At 61.0% G+C, this 16,376-nt stretch overlaps 1 protein-coding gene and 1 long non-coding RNA gene across 3 annotated transcripts; one reads left to right on the top strand and one right to left on the bottom strand.

Annotated features, from left to right (window-relative positions):
* The first annotated feature begins 1,154 nt into the window (after positions 1-1,154).
* On the top strand, positions 1,155-2,952 carry LOC139682453 (uncharacterized). The gene is made up of 2 exons (XR_011699639.1): positions 1,155-1,241; positions 2,618-2,952. It is a non-coding gene; the product is annotated as an uncharacterized lncRNA (long non-coding RNA).
* A 1,447-nt stretch (positions 2,953-4,399) lies between these two features.
* On the bottom strand, positions 4,400-15,521 carry CRYBG2 (crystallin beta-gamma domain containing 2). Of its 2 annotated transcripts, none has more exons than XM_071576920.1 (20): positions 15,375-15,521; positions 10,502-12,580; positions 9,947-9,994; positions 9,745-9,863; positions 9,309-9,465; positions 9,086-9,225; positions 8,873-8,999; positions 8,535-8,570; positions 8,330-8,457; positions 7,995-8,121; positions 7,545-7,687; positions 7,336-7,462; positions 7,186-7,218; positions 6,970-7,082; positions 6,661-6,790; positions 6,308-6,447; positions 6,093-6,216; positions 5,472-5,630; positions 4,944-5,103; positions 4,400-4,812 (listed from the first exon to the last, which is right to left on the bottom strand). In XM_071576920.1, the coding sequence occupies exons 2-20, from the start codon at positions 12,497-12,499 to the stop codon at positions 4,724-4,726; spliced, it is 4,098 nt and encodes a 1,365-aa protein (XP_071433021.1). In that variant the 5' UTR covers positions 12,500-12,580; positions 15,375-15,521; the 3' UTR covers positions 4,400-4,723. The 2 variants fall into 2 exon arrangements, with proteins under 2 accessions (XP_071433021.1, XP_071433022.1); XM_071576921.1 differs by having other exon boundaries at positions 9,947-9,991.
* Between the last annotated feature and the right edge of the window lie 855 nt (positions 15,522-16,376).

Raw genomic sequence — 16,376 nt, 5'->3', positions numbered from 1 at the left:
TGCCTCGTTCGTGCCCTGAGCTCCACCCAGGGCTTGCTGCCATCCCAAAAGCCCATCCTGTGCGTCCCCAATCCCACCTGCAGGCGCTCCAGACAGCTCGGCCGAGTCAGCTGGAGGCAGACCGATTTTACCCCGCTTTTATGGGCTATTTCTGGAATCACGGGATAGTTTTTGGAAAGGACCTCAAAGCCCATCTCATTCCACCCCCTGCCATGCACAGGGACACCTTCCACCAGCCGAGGTTGCTCCGAGCCCCATCCAGCCTGGCCTTGGACACTTCCAGGGATGTGGCTGTGCACAAAGACACTTTCATTTTGAAACTTCAGCAAGGTGCAAAAACAAGCCAAGTTTGGTGAGGTTTTGATACAGAGGAGCCCTCAGCTCTGGGCGGAAGCTGATGGCGAGCTCATCGTGCTGTGCTTCACCAGCACAAACCCAGACAGCAGGTGTGTAGGCTCGGAACACTTCACTCACTTTATTCACTTCAAACCATCTTAAAACAACCAGATCCCTTTTGTTTCCCGCTGCAGCTGAGTTGCTGAGGGAGCCCAGAGATCTGCTGTGAGGAGATGGATATTGTGGCAGTGGAAGGAAGCAATTCACTGATCCCTTACCTGGATCAGTCTACCCTGGGAGTGTCACTGAAATTCAGAGGAGCACTTTGGCCCCAGCTTCACATGGGGGAAAGGAGCTTTGTGACATAGTTCAAATGTTGGCTGTGGCTTGCAAACCCTCCCAGGTGGGCCAGGCAGTGTTTGAGCCTCTCTTGAGTCCCTTGTGAGTGTGAATTCAGAGAGCCCCCAGCCAGATGCAGAGAGGTTCCATTCTGGGGATGGTATCTGGGATGTGGCAGAGTCTGAGGCTGGAGACAGTGGCCAGGACATCCCTTGGAGCTCACTGTGTGGCCAAACCAGGTAATGGGGAGCAGGAGCTGCTCTCATGCCATGGGGTGTGGGTGCAAATCTCCAGGGAATTGACGCCAAAATGGTGGAGATCCCTCATGCCTTCTCTGGCACTTTCTTTCTCTCAGCACTGTCACCAAATGAGACTTCCCCAAAATTACGCTCAGCAACCTTTTGGAGAAGGGGCTTGTGATTGGTGAGACGATGACACCGGAGTGCTTAAAGGCTGGGGCAGAGGAAGTGTCGGGCACACAGAGAGAGCAGAGCAGAGCCCCGACCATGCGGCCCCTGCAGCGCACCCTCCTGCTCCTCCTGCTCGCCCTGCTCGTCCTCTGCATGGTAAGACCAGGCTCTGAGGGTCCAGCCAGCTCTGTCCCCTAGGTGGGATGGCAGCCCTGGGGCTCTGTAGGGTTCAACCAGCAGGAGAATTTCTGCTCTCTGCTGGGAACATCAGCATTTAATTTTCTATTCTTCTTTAACCGCTGTGATGGACCAGGAGCTTTGCTCTGTGGTCTGGAAGTTTTAAATACTTCCATATGCTGATTTTTTTAAAGTATTTCTTTAACTTAAGAGTATCATTCACATCTGTAACCTTCACACTGAGCTCTCCAATCTCTCCTTTGCATGCTGGCCCTATGCCTGGTGCGGGGATGCTGAATGTGGCTCACTGGAGATGCTGGCATTGTTGTGGGGATGCTGGGTGGGCACATGTTTGTGGTTTTCTTTCACCTCTCCCCACTGGAGATGACTTTCCTTCCTGCTGGGAGGCTCTGAGTGCATGCTGATGGGTGTCAGGGCTCTGCTGGGTGGGGAGTGGTGTGTGGGAGGGAAGGTGCTGGCACTTTTAAGGGGTATGATGCTGTTTGGAGCAATTTTGGGGATGATTTTTTCCCCCTCCTACAACATGCTGGTAATGGGACCGGATCTGTCTGTGCTTATTTCACTCATGAACTTCCACACAGCTGCAACCTGCCGTTGGCTCCACGGGGTGCATTTACATTTTGGGATTCCCCTTCAATGGCCAGTGTGAACCAGCCAAAAACCCTCACAGTCCAAGAGCGGGTAGAGCAGGGTGTTGGGGCCCCATCCCTGGTCCTTTCCCAGCACTGGAGAGACCCTGAGGAGGGATGTGAGGGCTGTGTGTTTCACAGTGGGAAATGGCCTGTCTTTTCCAGCAGCAGGGCAGGGGTACAGTTGAAAGAAAACTGCCCTGAAATCGCCATCCCAGCTGGGTTATATTTCACACACCAATTGCCACCTCCCTGCTTGCAACAGTGTGGTGGTTGGGGGTCCCTCTTCCCCCTGCCCCTCTCCTCCAGCACAGATGTTTCCCAGTTCTGCTCCCACACCCCAACCTCTTCCACTCAGGGTCCATCACCCACCACCTTCTTCCCACTTTCTCACAGCAGAGAGAGGGGCAAAGGCCACTCCCTGGCTTCTGCTTCCCCACTAATTTCTAAAACCCCACATCTAGAACCAGGTCCACTACTCGAGAGAGAGCTTACTTCCTTTCTTGTGTTGGGAAAACCCAAAAGCCAAGAGTCTGAGTGTGAAGGAGAACCTGCTGTGGCACAGGAGGCAGTGTGGGCACGGGGGTGCCCCAACTCCTTATGCCCCAGCCCCCTTTACTCCAAGGGCAGTCAGGTGAGGGGTCTGGGCTTCCACCCCCTCCCTGCTGTCTGGAGGGATGCCTGACACTTCCTTTTCTTTTCCAGTCCCTTGGCCAGGCGAAGGATGGCAAGAATCCAGCAGATACACCGTCCTCCAACGCCACGACCAGCGGCAGCCTGAGCCCCCCATGTGGCAGCCCCCCACTCCTCTCCCTTGCCCTGGGGGTGGGCGCAGCCTTCCTTCTGCATCTGCGCTGACCGGGAGGGGGTCGCTGTGCACCACCCCCCTCCCCAGAACCCCCCAGAAGACCCCCGCAAGGATGGCATCCCCAGCACCGCGGCATCGTTCCCATCCTTGCCGCCCTCCGCTTCCCTGCCGCCTGGCCTCGACGTGAGACCCCTGGCCAGGGAGCGGAGCAATAAACGTGCTGGTGTCGAGACTTCGGGCTTGTCTCTGCGTTGGGGCGGTTCGGCACCGGGGCTGAGCGAGGGATTGGTGGGTGGGGGGCGCAGCCTCTCCTTCATCGGGGGCTTCAACCCTCGGTGCTGGAGGGGTCGGGTGGAGCCAGGAGGGAGCTGAGGCGGGGAGCACGGCTGGGACCGCCCGAGGATGCTCCCGAGGGTCCCCCCGAGGGTCCCCCCGAGAGTCCTCCCGAGGCTCCCCGGGACGCCCCAAGGATCTCCCGGACCGACCCCCGGGACCCCCCGAGGATGCCCCCGAGGCTCCCCAGGACCCCAGAGGATGTTCCCGAGGCTCCTCCCGAGGCTCCCCAGGAGCCCCCGAGGGTCCCCCGGGACCCCCCAAGGATGCTCCCGAGGATGCCCCCAAGGATGCTCCCGAAGGTCCCCCCGAGGCTCCCCAGGACCCCCCGGGGGTCCTTCCGGACCGACCCCCGGGACGGGGCACAGCGTCCCCTGTAGGCCGCGCTGAGCATCGCCCGCAGCCCCGCGGCGCGTCCAGGCCAATCCCAGGGCAGGTCTTGTGCTTCCCACCAATCCGAGGCTGCCAAGCTCGCGCTGTCAGCCAATCCCGGCCTGGCAGGGGGTATATAATAGCTGGTGAGGGACGCGCTCCCATTCATGTAAGGCCTGGGGGGAATCTGTCGAGTCTCGCCTGCTCCGCGATATATCGCAGTTTACCCTCTCTTCAGCCACCTGACCCTGTGTGTCGCGCGTCTCTGGTCGTGTGACTGCCTGTCCTCCTGCCCAAACGGGTCTCCAGGCAATTGGCAATTTACGTTTCAGCGTAAATTATGGATGTTTGCTGGTGGCTGTCGCCGAAAGCCACAGCAGTCGCCAGCGCGGTGGACAAGCCTGATGTGCGGACCCTGGGGCGGGTCTGTCACCACGGGACAGCCGGGGCTCGCTGCGTGTCGCTGTCCCCATGCAGGGACTCCCCAAACTGGGCTCGACCTGCTCAGCACACCTTGCCCCCCGTACCGGCAGCAGCGTCTTCCTCCCAGCCGCGAGGGCAGAGGTGCTGCTTGTCCCCCTGGTTGGATTTGTCCTTCTGTCTCTGAGGGAGCTCCCACTCTCACCCAGGTGGACCAGACAGACCCCTTTCCCGGGGACATGGAGGACAAGTGACCTGAGCCCCAGTGCAAGCCCTGCATCCCAGCGCTGCTGGCTCTGAGCTCCCCCTGAGCTGCCGCGGTGGGGGCACCCCCAAGCAGGTTGAGTTTCCCCCTGGGCTGGAGCCCCCAGTGCTCCCAGGGCACAGCTCAACCGGTGCTTCCCGTCTCAAATCCACAGCCACGGAGCTGCCCGTGGGCACTAGAGGGCACTGGGATCGCATCCCGGGAGCAGGATCAGGGCCGGGGCTGGCAGGGGGCAGCTGGCAGGCTGTGGGCAGTGCAAGGACAAGGAGAAGGACACAAACCACCCAGACAGAGCTGGCCCAGACGAGAAGGGCTGTATCTTACACACATACATAAATACAGTTCAAGGTGGGGAGGTGTTGGTGGGGAGGAGGTTCTGACACTCTCCGGAGGGTCCCACGATGATTATAATCCGTGGGGTCCTTCATGAACCACATAGGGAGCTGCCCAGAAGGGAGGCAGGGTGGTACCCCCTCGGGATGGAGGGGTTGGTGGGCATCCTTCACACCAGCAGCCGGGGCAAAGGGGTGGTTGGGGTGCTTGGGGTCTGTAGCCTCCTGTCCCAGAGTGGGTGTCCCTGTCCTGCCCTGTGGCATTTCTGCAGGCCAGCCCCTCATAGCACCTGTATGTCCCAGATCTGTGTGGGTCTTTCCTCGGCCATGTCCCAAACAATGGCATGGTCCCGGTCGTAGGTTTGGCCACCTGCAGAGCGAGGAGAAGGTTTCAGGAGGGCAAACCATACTCCTGGTGTGGGTGAAGGGGTGGGTGCCCATCTCATGGCCAAACACCCCATTCTGGGCATCCCTGAGGAAGACACCCCTGTGCCAACTCACCCTTTACATCAAGGATCATGTCCTCAAACATCTGGCTGTGGATCCGCCCCTGAGAATCCACGCTCCAGGTCTGACGTGGCAGCCGGGTCTCAGACCACAGCACGGCCTTGGAGCCCTTCCCAGCTGGCCCAATAACCTGCAGGCTCATGCTGGGGGCCACCTGCAAAGGAGGGTGGTGGCCAGGTCAGCCCATTCCCTCTGCCAGGGCAAAGTCTCAGAGATCAGAGGGGTTTCCCCATAAACACAGCTTCTTCTGGGGTGGGATGTGGGATGAGCAGGAAAACCCCTCAGTGAGAAGTGGGGATGATGATGATGAAAAAATCTCCACAGGGAAGGCAGAGATGCCTTCACATTTCCAGAGGAGTCTTGGGGAGGAGAATCACTCAATCTTTGGGGTCAAGGCTGAGGTCAGACACTGGGAAAAGCTGCTATAAACCCTAAAAGATGGTTGTGGAGTGCAGAGTACCCAAAGGGAGTCCTGCCAGGAGTTACCCCGTCCCCTCCATGGCTCTGGCTGTCACACCTGACCTGGTTTTTGATCAGCCCATCCTCGTAGTACCAGACAGAGCTGCTCTGCTCTTTCAGACTGGAGACCACCACCCGCCCTGCCTTCATGTCCTCCACATCATCAGGAACCAAGAGGTAGAGCTCCAGCTCCCTGTTCCTGATGCGGAAATAGATCCGTCTCTGAAACAAGAGAAACCTTTTTTTTGCACCCAAAAATTTCTGCTGCCTTACCTGGCTGGAGCTTTGGGAAGGGAGGATCCTGGACTCCATTGTCCTTCCCCCAGGAGATGTTCACCCCTCCCCAGGGCGATGGCTGTGACCGTGACCCATGTCTCGTAGCTGGTATGGGCACGGCTCACCAAACTGGGATGCCATGGATTTTACAAGGCAGTTGCCCACAGGGAGTGTTTCACCACCCAGGCAGCCACTCCCAGGGAGGGGGGCAGGGATCTGAGGTGGCAGTGCCAGGCTGTGGCATCTTTCCACCTATGACTTGTCAGAGCTCTCAGCTCCATGATGCTGCTCTCCAGGCTCCCCCAACCTACTCAGAGTCGGCTGGCAGCTCTTTAGCTCCATGTGAACTACCTGCCCTGGGTTTTTGGGGTTCACCCTACCCTGTCCTATCCCAAAGGTGACACTCACCTGGCGGATTGGGTAAAGAGACCCCACGTGCTGGAGCCCACTGTATGTCAGCCAGTTGGTGATCTCAGTGCAGTCCAGCAGCCACTGCCGCCCTCGGAAGTCACCATGCTCGCACAGCACCCAGCTGTGGGGACAGGATGGGACAGGACAGGTCACCCTCTGTGGGCAGGGAACACCCACTGTGTGCTGAGGGAGCAGGGCTGGGTACTACTTACATCCCTCCTTTGACACGCACTGACAGCACATGGTTGTTGAAACCCTCAGCCTGGAGACTCCGCACTTCGGAGTTCAGCTCAATCTCCTTCCCCTCGAAACATTCCAGCCCATGAAGGAATATGGAGGGCTCTGAGAAAAACTGTGGGATGGTGGGGAGAGTTGAGGTGGGAGGGGGGAAGGTGGGAGGAGTGAGCATCCATGGGTGCAGGAGGGCTGCAGGGATGGAGAGTCAGAAATGGGGATGCCCATGGGAGAGGAAAAAGGTCCTGGGGGATGTGTGGAAGGGAAAGGAAAGGGGGAAAAGAGGGAAAAGAAAAAAGTGAAAAAAAGAGAAGGGAAGGGCTGTACTCACCAGTGGAACCTTCCTCAAGGAGCGGATGGTGGTGGAGCAGAGGCAGCCCATGGCACTGAGTGTGGGGTACTCACCCTCGGACAGCACATGCTGCTCCCCCGCAAAGTCCTGCCCATCGAACAGGATCCAGCTGGTGGGAAGGAGTGTGCCCAGGCTGACACAGCCATCATGGTGGGCATCCATCCCTCCTGAGAACCCCCAACACCACCATCCCAGCCACCCTCTGGTGACCCACCACGGGGCTGCCAGCCAGGTTGATGTCCCTGTTCCCATCCCAGCTGGCAGCAGCAAGGCCCTGGGACACCCCACCTGCCCCCACGGACTCTGCAGGAGCGTGGGATGAAGGTGTCAGGCAGAGCCCCCTGATCCTCCTCGAAGGCAGCATGATCTCCCAAGAAGTCAGGCTCTGAGAAGAGCAGAATCTGGGGACGGGGAGCAGAGGGGCATGGTGAGGTGGGCAAAGCATCACCACCACACCACGTCCCCCAGGGGAGCACACCCCCCTCCCCATCCACCTCTCCTGACCTTGGAGACGAAGTGGAGGTTGTGTTCCCTGGCCTGGAAGCAGACAGAGTGGGGCTGGTGAGTGTTTTGCCCCGGTCCCCACCAGCCCTGCACGTGGCAGCATCAGGGGGTCCCACGGTGAGTGGGGGTGTCCAGCACTGGTGCTCTCACCTGCAGGATGGGCTGTGCCGAGGCGATGTGGCAGTCGGTGGCACCCCAATCCTCACAGCTGCGGTACACCCCCTTCTCCAGGATGTACTGCTCACCAGAGTAGTTGGGGCCCTCATAGGCCACCCACCTGGTGGAATAAGGTGGGTGCTGGCTCATTCCCCACCCTCACTTATCCCCCCAGCTCCCTGTCCCCCCATCCCTCTGCTCACACGCCACTCAGCACGTGGATGGACTGGGTGACGGTGCCATAGCCAGCCAGCTGCGTGTCGGGGAGTGCCTCACTCAGCTCCACACTTGGGCCCTCCTCGAAGTCCATGGCCTCGAAGAGGACCAGTGCTGGGTCAGAAAAGTCCTGCAGGGAGAAGAAGCCCCACCAAGCCCCTCAGTCTGTTGGGAGAAAGGGGTTGCAGGCTGGGCACATGCACAGCCAAGGTCCTGCCTGGCCTCAGGGACCCCAGGGAGGGTGGGAGCAACTCCCAAACCTCTGAGTTTGTGGGATCAGCTCCCAAACTCTGAGTTTGTGAAATCTCAGGCCATGCTCAGCTGCTTGGTACAGGTGAGGAAGGCTCCTTTTGGGGGATAAGGGTGGGATGAGGGAGCTGGCTCTCCCTACCCACAGTGTGTCTGTTCCCAAGCAATGCCACCATCCCTGCCCTCACCGTCCGTATCAGCCGTAGGGACACCAGCTCCTTGCTGTAGCCGCCCCATTGCCTCCAGTCTTGGTACTCCCCTTCCTCCAGCAGGTACTGGTGGCCACGGAAACCCTCCTTCTCGTAGCCAACCCAGCTGTGGCACAGGCAGACACAGGCAGTGAGGACTCCAGAGGATTTCCACATGCCAGGACACAGGGACACCATCCACACCCATTATCCCAAGTGACCCACAGCCATACCACAGCCCTGGGCAGCTCCTCTGCGCCTTTCCCAGGTGTGGCCATCACCTTCCCAGCTTGCTCCAGCCAGGATGCCAGCCCTACCCACCCCCTGCCACTCACCAGCCACCCAGGACACGCAGAGAGCCTGCAGTGGGCAGCGCCAGCTCAGGCAGGTGCTTCAGGTCATAAATGTCTCTGCTGATGGTGAAGCTGCGGCCCTGGAACCCTGCAGACTCGTAGATCAACACCTGGGGACATGCTGGGGTGAGAATGGTCCCATGGATGTCCCAGCCCACAGGTCCCCAGGTGCTGGCCCAGTGCTCACCTGTGGCTCTCCGGGTCTCTCCACAACAGGGCAGCCCTGGAAGGAGAAGGAGCCCCAGTGAGGCTGCAGTGATAGGAGGGGACGTTGCAGGAATATCTGCTTCCCCTCCATGAAAGCCTGAGCTGGTTTTGGGGTCATTTTCATTCAAGAAGCAGTTTTGGAGCTTTCCTTAACCCCTGACCCTCCGGAGCACTTTCCAAAGCCACACTTGTCACATTCCTCATGGAGCTCTCACCAGCGTGAACCAGGAATTGACAGGACATGCTCTCATCTGTCATTCCCAGAGCTGGATACAGCCCTGGCACCTAAAGAACTGCAGGCCAGCAACCAACACTCACCAGCCTGATGGGGTGCATGGAGCAGATGGATGGGTCCTTTGCTCCCCAAGCCTTTAAATTGGGGTACCCACCCGGCTCTAAAACGTAGGGATCATCATCGAAGAAAGGCTTGGAGTAAACCAGCCACCTGGGGAAGAGCAGGAAGGCGTCACAACTGCTCCAGCCCATGCTGGAGCCCACCCAGCACCCAGCCAGCCCTATGGTCCCACTCACAGCCCCGAGTGGACAATGATGGAGGCGGCAGCAAGTGCCTGCCCCTGCGTGCGGGTGTCCTCGGCCGAGTCAGTGAACTTCAGCCGTGCACCTTCGCCATTCTCCTCCGCAAACAGGCTGATCTCAGGGGTGCGGTAATCCTGGGGGCAGAGGGGCGTTGTGGGGGCCCAGCATCCCTTGCTTGGAGGGTGCTGGGAGGCTCTGGGGGGGTCCCTGTGCTCACCCGCACCACCCTCTTGAAGGAGCCGATGCGGAAGGGGCGGCTGCCACGGGACTGCCCGTTCTCCCCGTAGGCCGTCCAGGGGTTGTCGATCTCCACGTCCCCCTCAGCCAACACGCACTTGCGGCCGTGAAACCGCGGCTTCTCGTACATCACCCACCTGGGGAGCGGGGTGGGAGCAAAGAGGGGGGGAAATCCTGCTTTATCCGCAGCCCTGTGGCTACCTGGAGGGAGCCTCGGGGCAGAGTGTGGGTGGGGACGTCCTGTCACTGCCGCGATGCTGGATTGCAGCCACAGTAATTAGCACTGGCAGGACGGTCACTCCTGAACCCCAGGCTGGGACCTGGCCGACATCCCCAGCACGGGGAACACACAAGTCCCAGCCAAGCCCTCCCTCTGTGCCCTCTCTGCATGTTGTCTCCCTGCTGCTGTCCCCTACCCGCCTCGGATGACACGGATGGAGATGGTGTGCGAGAGCTCCCAGGATGTGGCATCGGGGATGTCACCCCAGATCTCCCGTTTCTGTCCCGCGAAACCAGCATCGGAGTAGAGGATGATCTGGGAAGAGGTGACAGAGAAGAAAAGTGCCACACCCCGTTCCATTCATCCAGCCCAGCCTGGCCCCACCACCCTCCCTGTACCTTGCCAGGTCTTGTGTTGATCTTCTCAAGGCCCTCCTTCTCCTCCTGCTGGGAAGACCCGAGGGGACAAGTGTGTGAGGAGCACAGAGGGACATCAGCTGCATCAGCCATCTCCCTGCAGCCCGAGGAAGCTGCAGCCACAGCCACAGCCTCACGTCTGGCGTCTGCCAAACCCTCCCACCGCCCTGAGCAGCCACACCTCGAGCATTCCTGCACTGCTGGGGATCAGCCTCCTGCCTGCCCCAGACCCTCCTGTCACCCATCCAGAACCCTCCCTGCCAAGGTGGTAACCTCCCATCACTTGACCTCATAGCCTCCTGTCATCTCTGATGGTAACCTCCCATCACCCATCCCAGTATCCTTTCATCACCCATCCCAGTATCCTCCCATCACACACCACAGTGCCCTCCCATCACACATCCCACTACTTTTACCCCATGGCCTCTCTGAGGGGAAGCCATATGTTGGCAACAGGGAAGGATGCTTCAGGGTTCAGCCCCCACAACCTCCCTATATGCCCAGGAGGGCAGAGCATCCCCCCAGAGATTCACTCACCAGGACATCGTTAGGACACTGGGCCATGGTGCTGTCTGGCTCTTCGGTGACAGGAGGGATGGAGCCAGAACTCAGGGCCTCCAGCATGGCCATCTCAGGGCTGGAGTGGCCATTAGTGCCCAGCCCATTGTGGTCCCCAAGGGTAGGTGAGCCTGTGACCCCATCCTTGTCAGGCAGCTCAAGCATGGCTGCACTGGGAGACATGAAGCGACCGTAGAGCACACTGTTGTCCAGGCGTGAGTAAGGCTTGCCCTCATCAGCTCCAGCTGCCCGGTGCTCCAAAAAGTGGGAGAGCAGTGCCATGCCCTTGAGGACATTCCCTCGGAAGAGCACATTCTGCTCAGCTGAGCCCCCGCCTACCAGTTTGGCTTTTTCATCAGCTCCCACCCGCCTCAGTGTGTCCAGGACTGAGCCCACCTCTGCCCAGCCATCGCCAGCCACCCTGTCCCTGGGCACCCCATGGCGGGTCTGCACTGGCGCCCGCTCCTCAGGGGTCAGGTAGGGGTTCTCAATCTCCTCCTCCTCCTCATCGGGGGTCTCGTCTGGCTGCCGCGGTGGGCCCCGTGCCAGCAGCTCCCGCAGGGCCTCAGGCAGGGACACAGGGGCACGGGGGTCCACGCGGTCCTCGTGGATGGGAGGCAGAGCTGCACAGCGGCTCAGCGCCGATGGCCGCGGCTGCCGTGGGGTCTTGGGTACCTTCCGCATCTCCGAGGGCTCCATGTTGCGGAGTGTGTCCACAAAGATCTCCATGTCCACCAGCAGCTCAGGGTCCTCCTCGGTCAGGTCCGGGGGCCTCTCAGCTGGGGGGTCAGGGGCTGGGGACTCAGTCAGGGACTCTGGGTTGTTCTCAGAATCTTGGGCTGTGCTCTTGGGGTCTTCTGTCACGTCATCCCCCTCTAACTCAATCTCAGCCTCTGTTAGTGCTGGTGTTTCGGATGAAAGCTCTGGACCATCACTCACATCTGAGGAGGGGTTTTGGGGGTTGCTGCCAGCTCTCAGGGGGCTCTCTGTCCTCGCTGGCGTGGCTGAAATGGTGCCATCCACAGCTGCCATGCTTCCCTCTCTTGCACCAACCGGATCACCCTGGCCACTGGCATCTGCTGAGGGACACTGTGGGGAGCTGGTTATACTGGTTTGTGGTTCCCCAGGCCTGTCGCCATCTCCCGGGGTTGCGTTCACTGGCGTGGCTTCAGCTTGCGGCGAGTCTTTCTCCCCAGGCGATCCCTCAGCCGGCAGCCCCGTGTCCTCTGCGGAGGTTGGTGAGCTCTTGCTGCCCTCTGTCCCCGCAGTGGAGCTGCTGCCATCCTGCCCGGAGCTCTCCTGCATTGGTGGGACCGTTGTGGCACCGGCAGCGTCATGTACCCCATTTAGGACCTGCCGACCCTCCGCCGGCCGCGGCTCAGCCCCGGCTGTGTCCCTGCCCGTCCGCAGCACCGTGACCTGCCTGGCTCTGGGCAGGACAGGGACACAGCTAAGCTTGGCCGAGCACGGGGCACAAGGAGCATCCCCGGGTCCCCCCACGGGGTGGGTGGGCAGGAGGGTGCCGTGCACGTAGCTCTCCCTGTGCACGGGCACGTCTCGGGGGGAACCCTCCGGTGTGGGGGTGCTGTCACTGCCAGCCCCCGCCTTCCCCCTCTCGTCCTGCCGCCGGGGCTTCTGCGCCGGGGAATACACCTGGGAGAAGATGGGGCCATGCGCGGTGAAGTCCTTGAGGAGGTTGACGGAGGACGAGTGTTCCCGGTGGGTCGCAGGGGCAGAGCTGGACCCTGTCTTCTCCACGATCTCCTTCTCCCAGGCCTGCAGCAGGAGGGACACGCGGGAGGGACTCCCGTCCCGGCCTCGCGAGCTCCCTGCACTCTCCAGCCGCCGTGACACCAGCGAGACCTTCTGGAAGCGGGACCTGCCCTCGGACCCCAGAGCACCTGTCTCCTGCTTCATGCTCAGCTCCGTGCTGGAGATTAAACCCCTGGTCTTGGTGTGCCGGAATGGTGCATCCATGTCGGGGGGCCAGGGAGGGAATGCTGTGACTCTGTAACACTGGGCTCAGCCCCCGAGGCTGCCACGCTGGAGCTGGTGAAGCTGCAGGGAGAGAAGGAGACCCTGGGATTGCTGAGCACAACCACCCTGTGGGGACCAGCCCTGGACCCCAAACCAGAGCCTCAAACCCGACAGACCTCCCTCTGGTCCTGCAGGACATGAGCACAGGAGGTGGCTTTGGGACTTCTTAGGGTGCTCATGTCATCCATCCTGGCACATGCAGGGCACTGCTCATCCCTGTGCCTGCCCATGCCAACACTGCTATGTCCAGCAAGGATGGTGGAAGCTCCACGTTGTGTCATGGTGGGCTCTGGCAGAGCCTGGCCCAGTGCAGGTGAGTGTGCAGGATGTGGTCAGGCCTTGCCGTGCCCCGAGCTGTGCCGTGCCCCAAGCTGAGGGATGAGTCAGGCGGGCAGCGGGACTGTGCTGAATCAGCAAATGCAGCAAACAAACAAGCCCAGAAAACAACAGGGAAGCTGCTCCATGTGGAGAAAGGGCCTGGCTGGGATCGAGACCAGGAAAGGGGCAGCCACAGGATTCTCAGGATGGGGTGGGGACCTGAGAAGCAGCATCCCTTTGACAGGAGAAAATGAGCTGGGATGATCACCCAGCACTCATCCCCTGATCCAAGCTGGTTCTCAGCACCCAGCTCCATACTGTGGTGTTGGGTGCTGCAGGGTGGGCATCGCTCTGGTCCCCAAAGCACAGGGCAGGGTACAGGGACAATTGTGCCACCTCGGCTCAGGGGGATGCCAGTGGAGGCGTCGCCATGGCGCAGCTGTGTCCCTGACCCAGAAGGGTTTTATTGCTGGGTTTGGGATTGGGAAGCAGCTGACACAGCAGGTTCTGGGGAGGGAGCTGGAAGTGCACCCACATCCCAGCATCTCCCAATTAGAAGCTGTTTGGTGTCACCGCCCAGCTATGGGGGCAGTGGCAGGAATGGGGCTTTAGGATCAGCCCAAGGACAGACTGGGATTGAGGTCCCCATGTGGGAATGGGGACACCTCCTTGCACAGCACCAAGGGCTGGTTTCCCTGGGGAACACGTGGGGAGAGAGGGCTTCATCCTGCACCAGTCAGTTGGGATCCATCCAGTGGTGGCAGGTTGGGTTTTCCCAGTGCCTAAGGGGGCCAGGGGGCCAGGGGCAGGCAGGGAAGCTCCAGGTGCAGGCAGTTCCCTGCCCCTTCTGCCAGCCCGCCACGCGCCTTCCAGATCCTGCTCTCCCCAGCCTGGCAGGTCTTTCCAGTACAGATAGGAAGAGTTTGTGTCATTTTTCCGGAAGGTGATGAGACCTTGTCTGGGACAGCCAGCGCCCCTCAAGGCTGGGAACAGCCTGGGTGGGGCTGCACATCTGTGTGAGCAAAGCCACAGCTGGATCCCCAGGGCCCCAGCTGGGTCCTCAGGGTCACAGTTGGATTGCCAAGGTCATGGCATTCACCAACGGAGGAGGGAGAGGTGCACTGGCAGTGCAAAGGAACAGCTGCCATGCCCATGGCACCAGGACGGCACCAGGACAGGGACATCATCTCTGTGCAGTACCAGGATGCTGGGGGGAGGCAGGAGCTACTGACTCAGCATCCTGACTCTCACCTGGAGTTGGATTTCCAAAGATTTCTGGGTCTGTCTTTCCTGAGATCTCCAGGTCTGTCTTTCCCATCCCATCCCATCCCATCCCATCCCATCCCATCCCATCCCATCCCATCCCATCCCATCCCATCCCATCCCTGCAGCTGGATTTGGCACCTGATGCCCCCCTGAGCTAGCTGGTGCCCCACAGGCCCTGGGAAAGGAGCTCAGCCAGAGCCCTGCTCTGCCCAAGCAGCCCATTTTCTGCTAAAATAATTCCTACTGCCGTGATGGGTCAAGGACACAGGTACATGAGGTCATGAGGGCAGAAGGACATGAGGACAAGACCCTGCAGCTTCCTGGCTGCTCCTGCAGGTCATCCCTGCCTGCCCGGACACGCCACACTGGATCCAGTGGTGTTGCCACACCGGGGCACCTGGCACAGCTAATTAACCCCCTCTGGCCAAGCCAAGCCAACCCACTGAGCTTGTTTGCTGTCTCTTGCCACCCCAAAGGGTCTCTGAGCACCCATGCCAGCTCTCTCAGCATCCGAGTCAAAGGCACAAGGTGCTGGTTAATATTCAGGGGCTGAGGGCAGCGGCTGTGGCTGCCTTTGAGCAGGTGACCATGGATTAAGCCAAGCCTCCGGCCACGTTGGGCTGAGCCCTGTCACTGCGGGGTGAGAGCGGACCTGCCACCTTCAGGAAGATCAGGGATGTGGGCTGGGTGGCTGCTGCACAGGCTGAGGTTCATGGGAAGGGCAGAGAATCACCATCTACCCCTTGCTGCCCATCTTCTGTCACGGGCAGCCATGTGCCACATGGAGGAGGGTGACAGGGGTGACAAGGGTGCCCTGCTGTCCCATCAGCTCAGGTCGTGAGGCCACCAGAGGTGGAGGAGATCCTGCTCATTCCAGTGACTCTGGGGATGCACTTTGGTGGCAGGAGCAGGATTACAACCCCTCCTGTTAGTCCCAAATTCAGGGACGAAAGATGAGAGGGGCCCAGCCAGGCTCAGCCCCCACCTCCCGGCCCCATTCACCCTCCCTGGCCAGTGGTGATCCCGGGGGCAGAGGGACCTACCCCAGCACCTGCCAAGCCAGGGCACAGGTCCAAGCACTGGGCAGCTTCTGTGGTTGGCAGTGGGATGGGAGCCCTGGTGCCCTCCTCTCCCAGCACCGAGGAACCCCCTCCCTGCCATCTCCCATGCAAATGGAGCCAGCCCAGGCAGCACCTTTGCCCGGGGCCCCCCCACCCTGCACCCCATGTACCTGCTGTCCGAGGGTCCCGCCGTGCCAGCCGGGGGGTGAGCGGGGTGCTGTGCCGTGCCGTGCCGTGCCGTGCCGTGCAGAGCGGGCTCGGGGTGCTGCTCCCTGCACACCACACAGCTGGGCGGACCGGCAGAGTCACCCCGAGCACCCAGCCCTGAGCACCCAGCCCTGGCGCAGCGGAGGTTTGGCATTCCTCAGGTGCTGACAGCCGGGGAGCCGGTCAGGCTGGTTCCCAGCACCCAGCTCCTCTGTTTCCTCTGCCTCAGCAGCGCCGGGAGGGAGCCCAGCCAGCCTGGGTGGCTCTGCACCCCTCGGACCCTTGTCCCGCCGCCCACACACCTCGAGGAGGACGATGGTCCCTCAGAGGAGACCTCAGTGACCAGCTTTGTCACCGCATCTCCAGCCATCATGGTGTCCCCACCATCGCTCGGGCCATGGGGCTGGCAGGGTCCCAACACGCTGTGTTGAGGGGCTGGGGCTCCTCAGGGCTGTGACTGCACCCGAGTTAATTGTGAGGGTCCCACACGGAGCCCCCAGCACTGCAGCACGTTCCTTGGAGGCTCCTGATGCGGGGAGGTCTCCCACGTCTCGAAGAGCTGGGGCTCTCGAGGGGCTTCACAATGGTTTGGGTTTGCAGTGGAGGTCACGGTAGCCCTGGGCCAGCACAGGAGACCTGACCCCGGGGCGCAGGGCACTGTCCCGGAGCGCAGCAGAGCCGACACCCGCCCTGTGTCCTCGCCCTGCCCTCCCGCTCCTCCCCAGCCCCGCGGGGCCCGCTGCGGTGCCAGCCTCACCCCGGGGCCACCACTCCCGGCTGCTGGCCCAACCCAGGAGCCTCCCTGGCCACCGCCAGCCCGGCGCAGGTGGCCACAGTTCAGCTCCGGTTGGGACGCCCGGGGCCACCCAGCTCCGGGTGTCACCGCTCACATGCTGGGGGAGCTGAGGCAGAGCCAGCGCCCCCAGCTGGGTTTTGGCAGAGCCCCCTCCAGTGCCCTTCGAGGG

This window comes from Pithys albifrons, chromosome 24 (assembly GCF_047495875.1).
Source record: "Pithys albifrons albifrons isolate INPA30051 chromosome 24, PitAlb_v1, whole genome shotgun sequence".
Lineage (NCBI taxonomy): Eukaryota > Metazoa > Chordata > Aves > Passeriformes > Thamnophilidae > Pithys > Pithys albifrons.
The sequence above is the reverse complement of the archived record's forward strand: the minus strand, read 5'-3'. Positions and strand labels throughout refer to the sequence as shown.

What these genes read in the sequence shown, in the direction of transcription:
- CRYBG2 (XM_071576920.1), bottom strand. Translation starts at nt 12,499, where the DNA reads ATGGATGCACCATTCCGGCACACCAAGACCAGGGGTTTAATCTCCAGC. An exon ending in CCTTGAGGAAGGTTCCACTG is followed by an intron (nt 6,448 to 6,660) that starts GTGAGTACAGCC and finishes ACCATCCCACAG; the next exon opens with TTTTTCTCAGAGCCCTCCAT. An exon ending in GTGCGTGTCAAAGGAGGGAT is followed by an intron (nt 6,217 to 6,307) that starts GTAAGTAGTACC and finishes CTGTCCCCACAG; the next exon opens with CTGGGTGCTGTGCGAGCATG.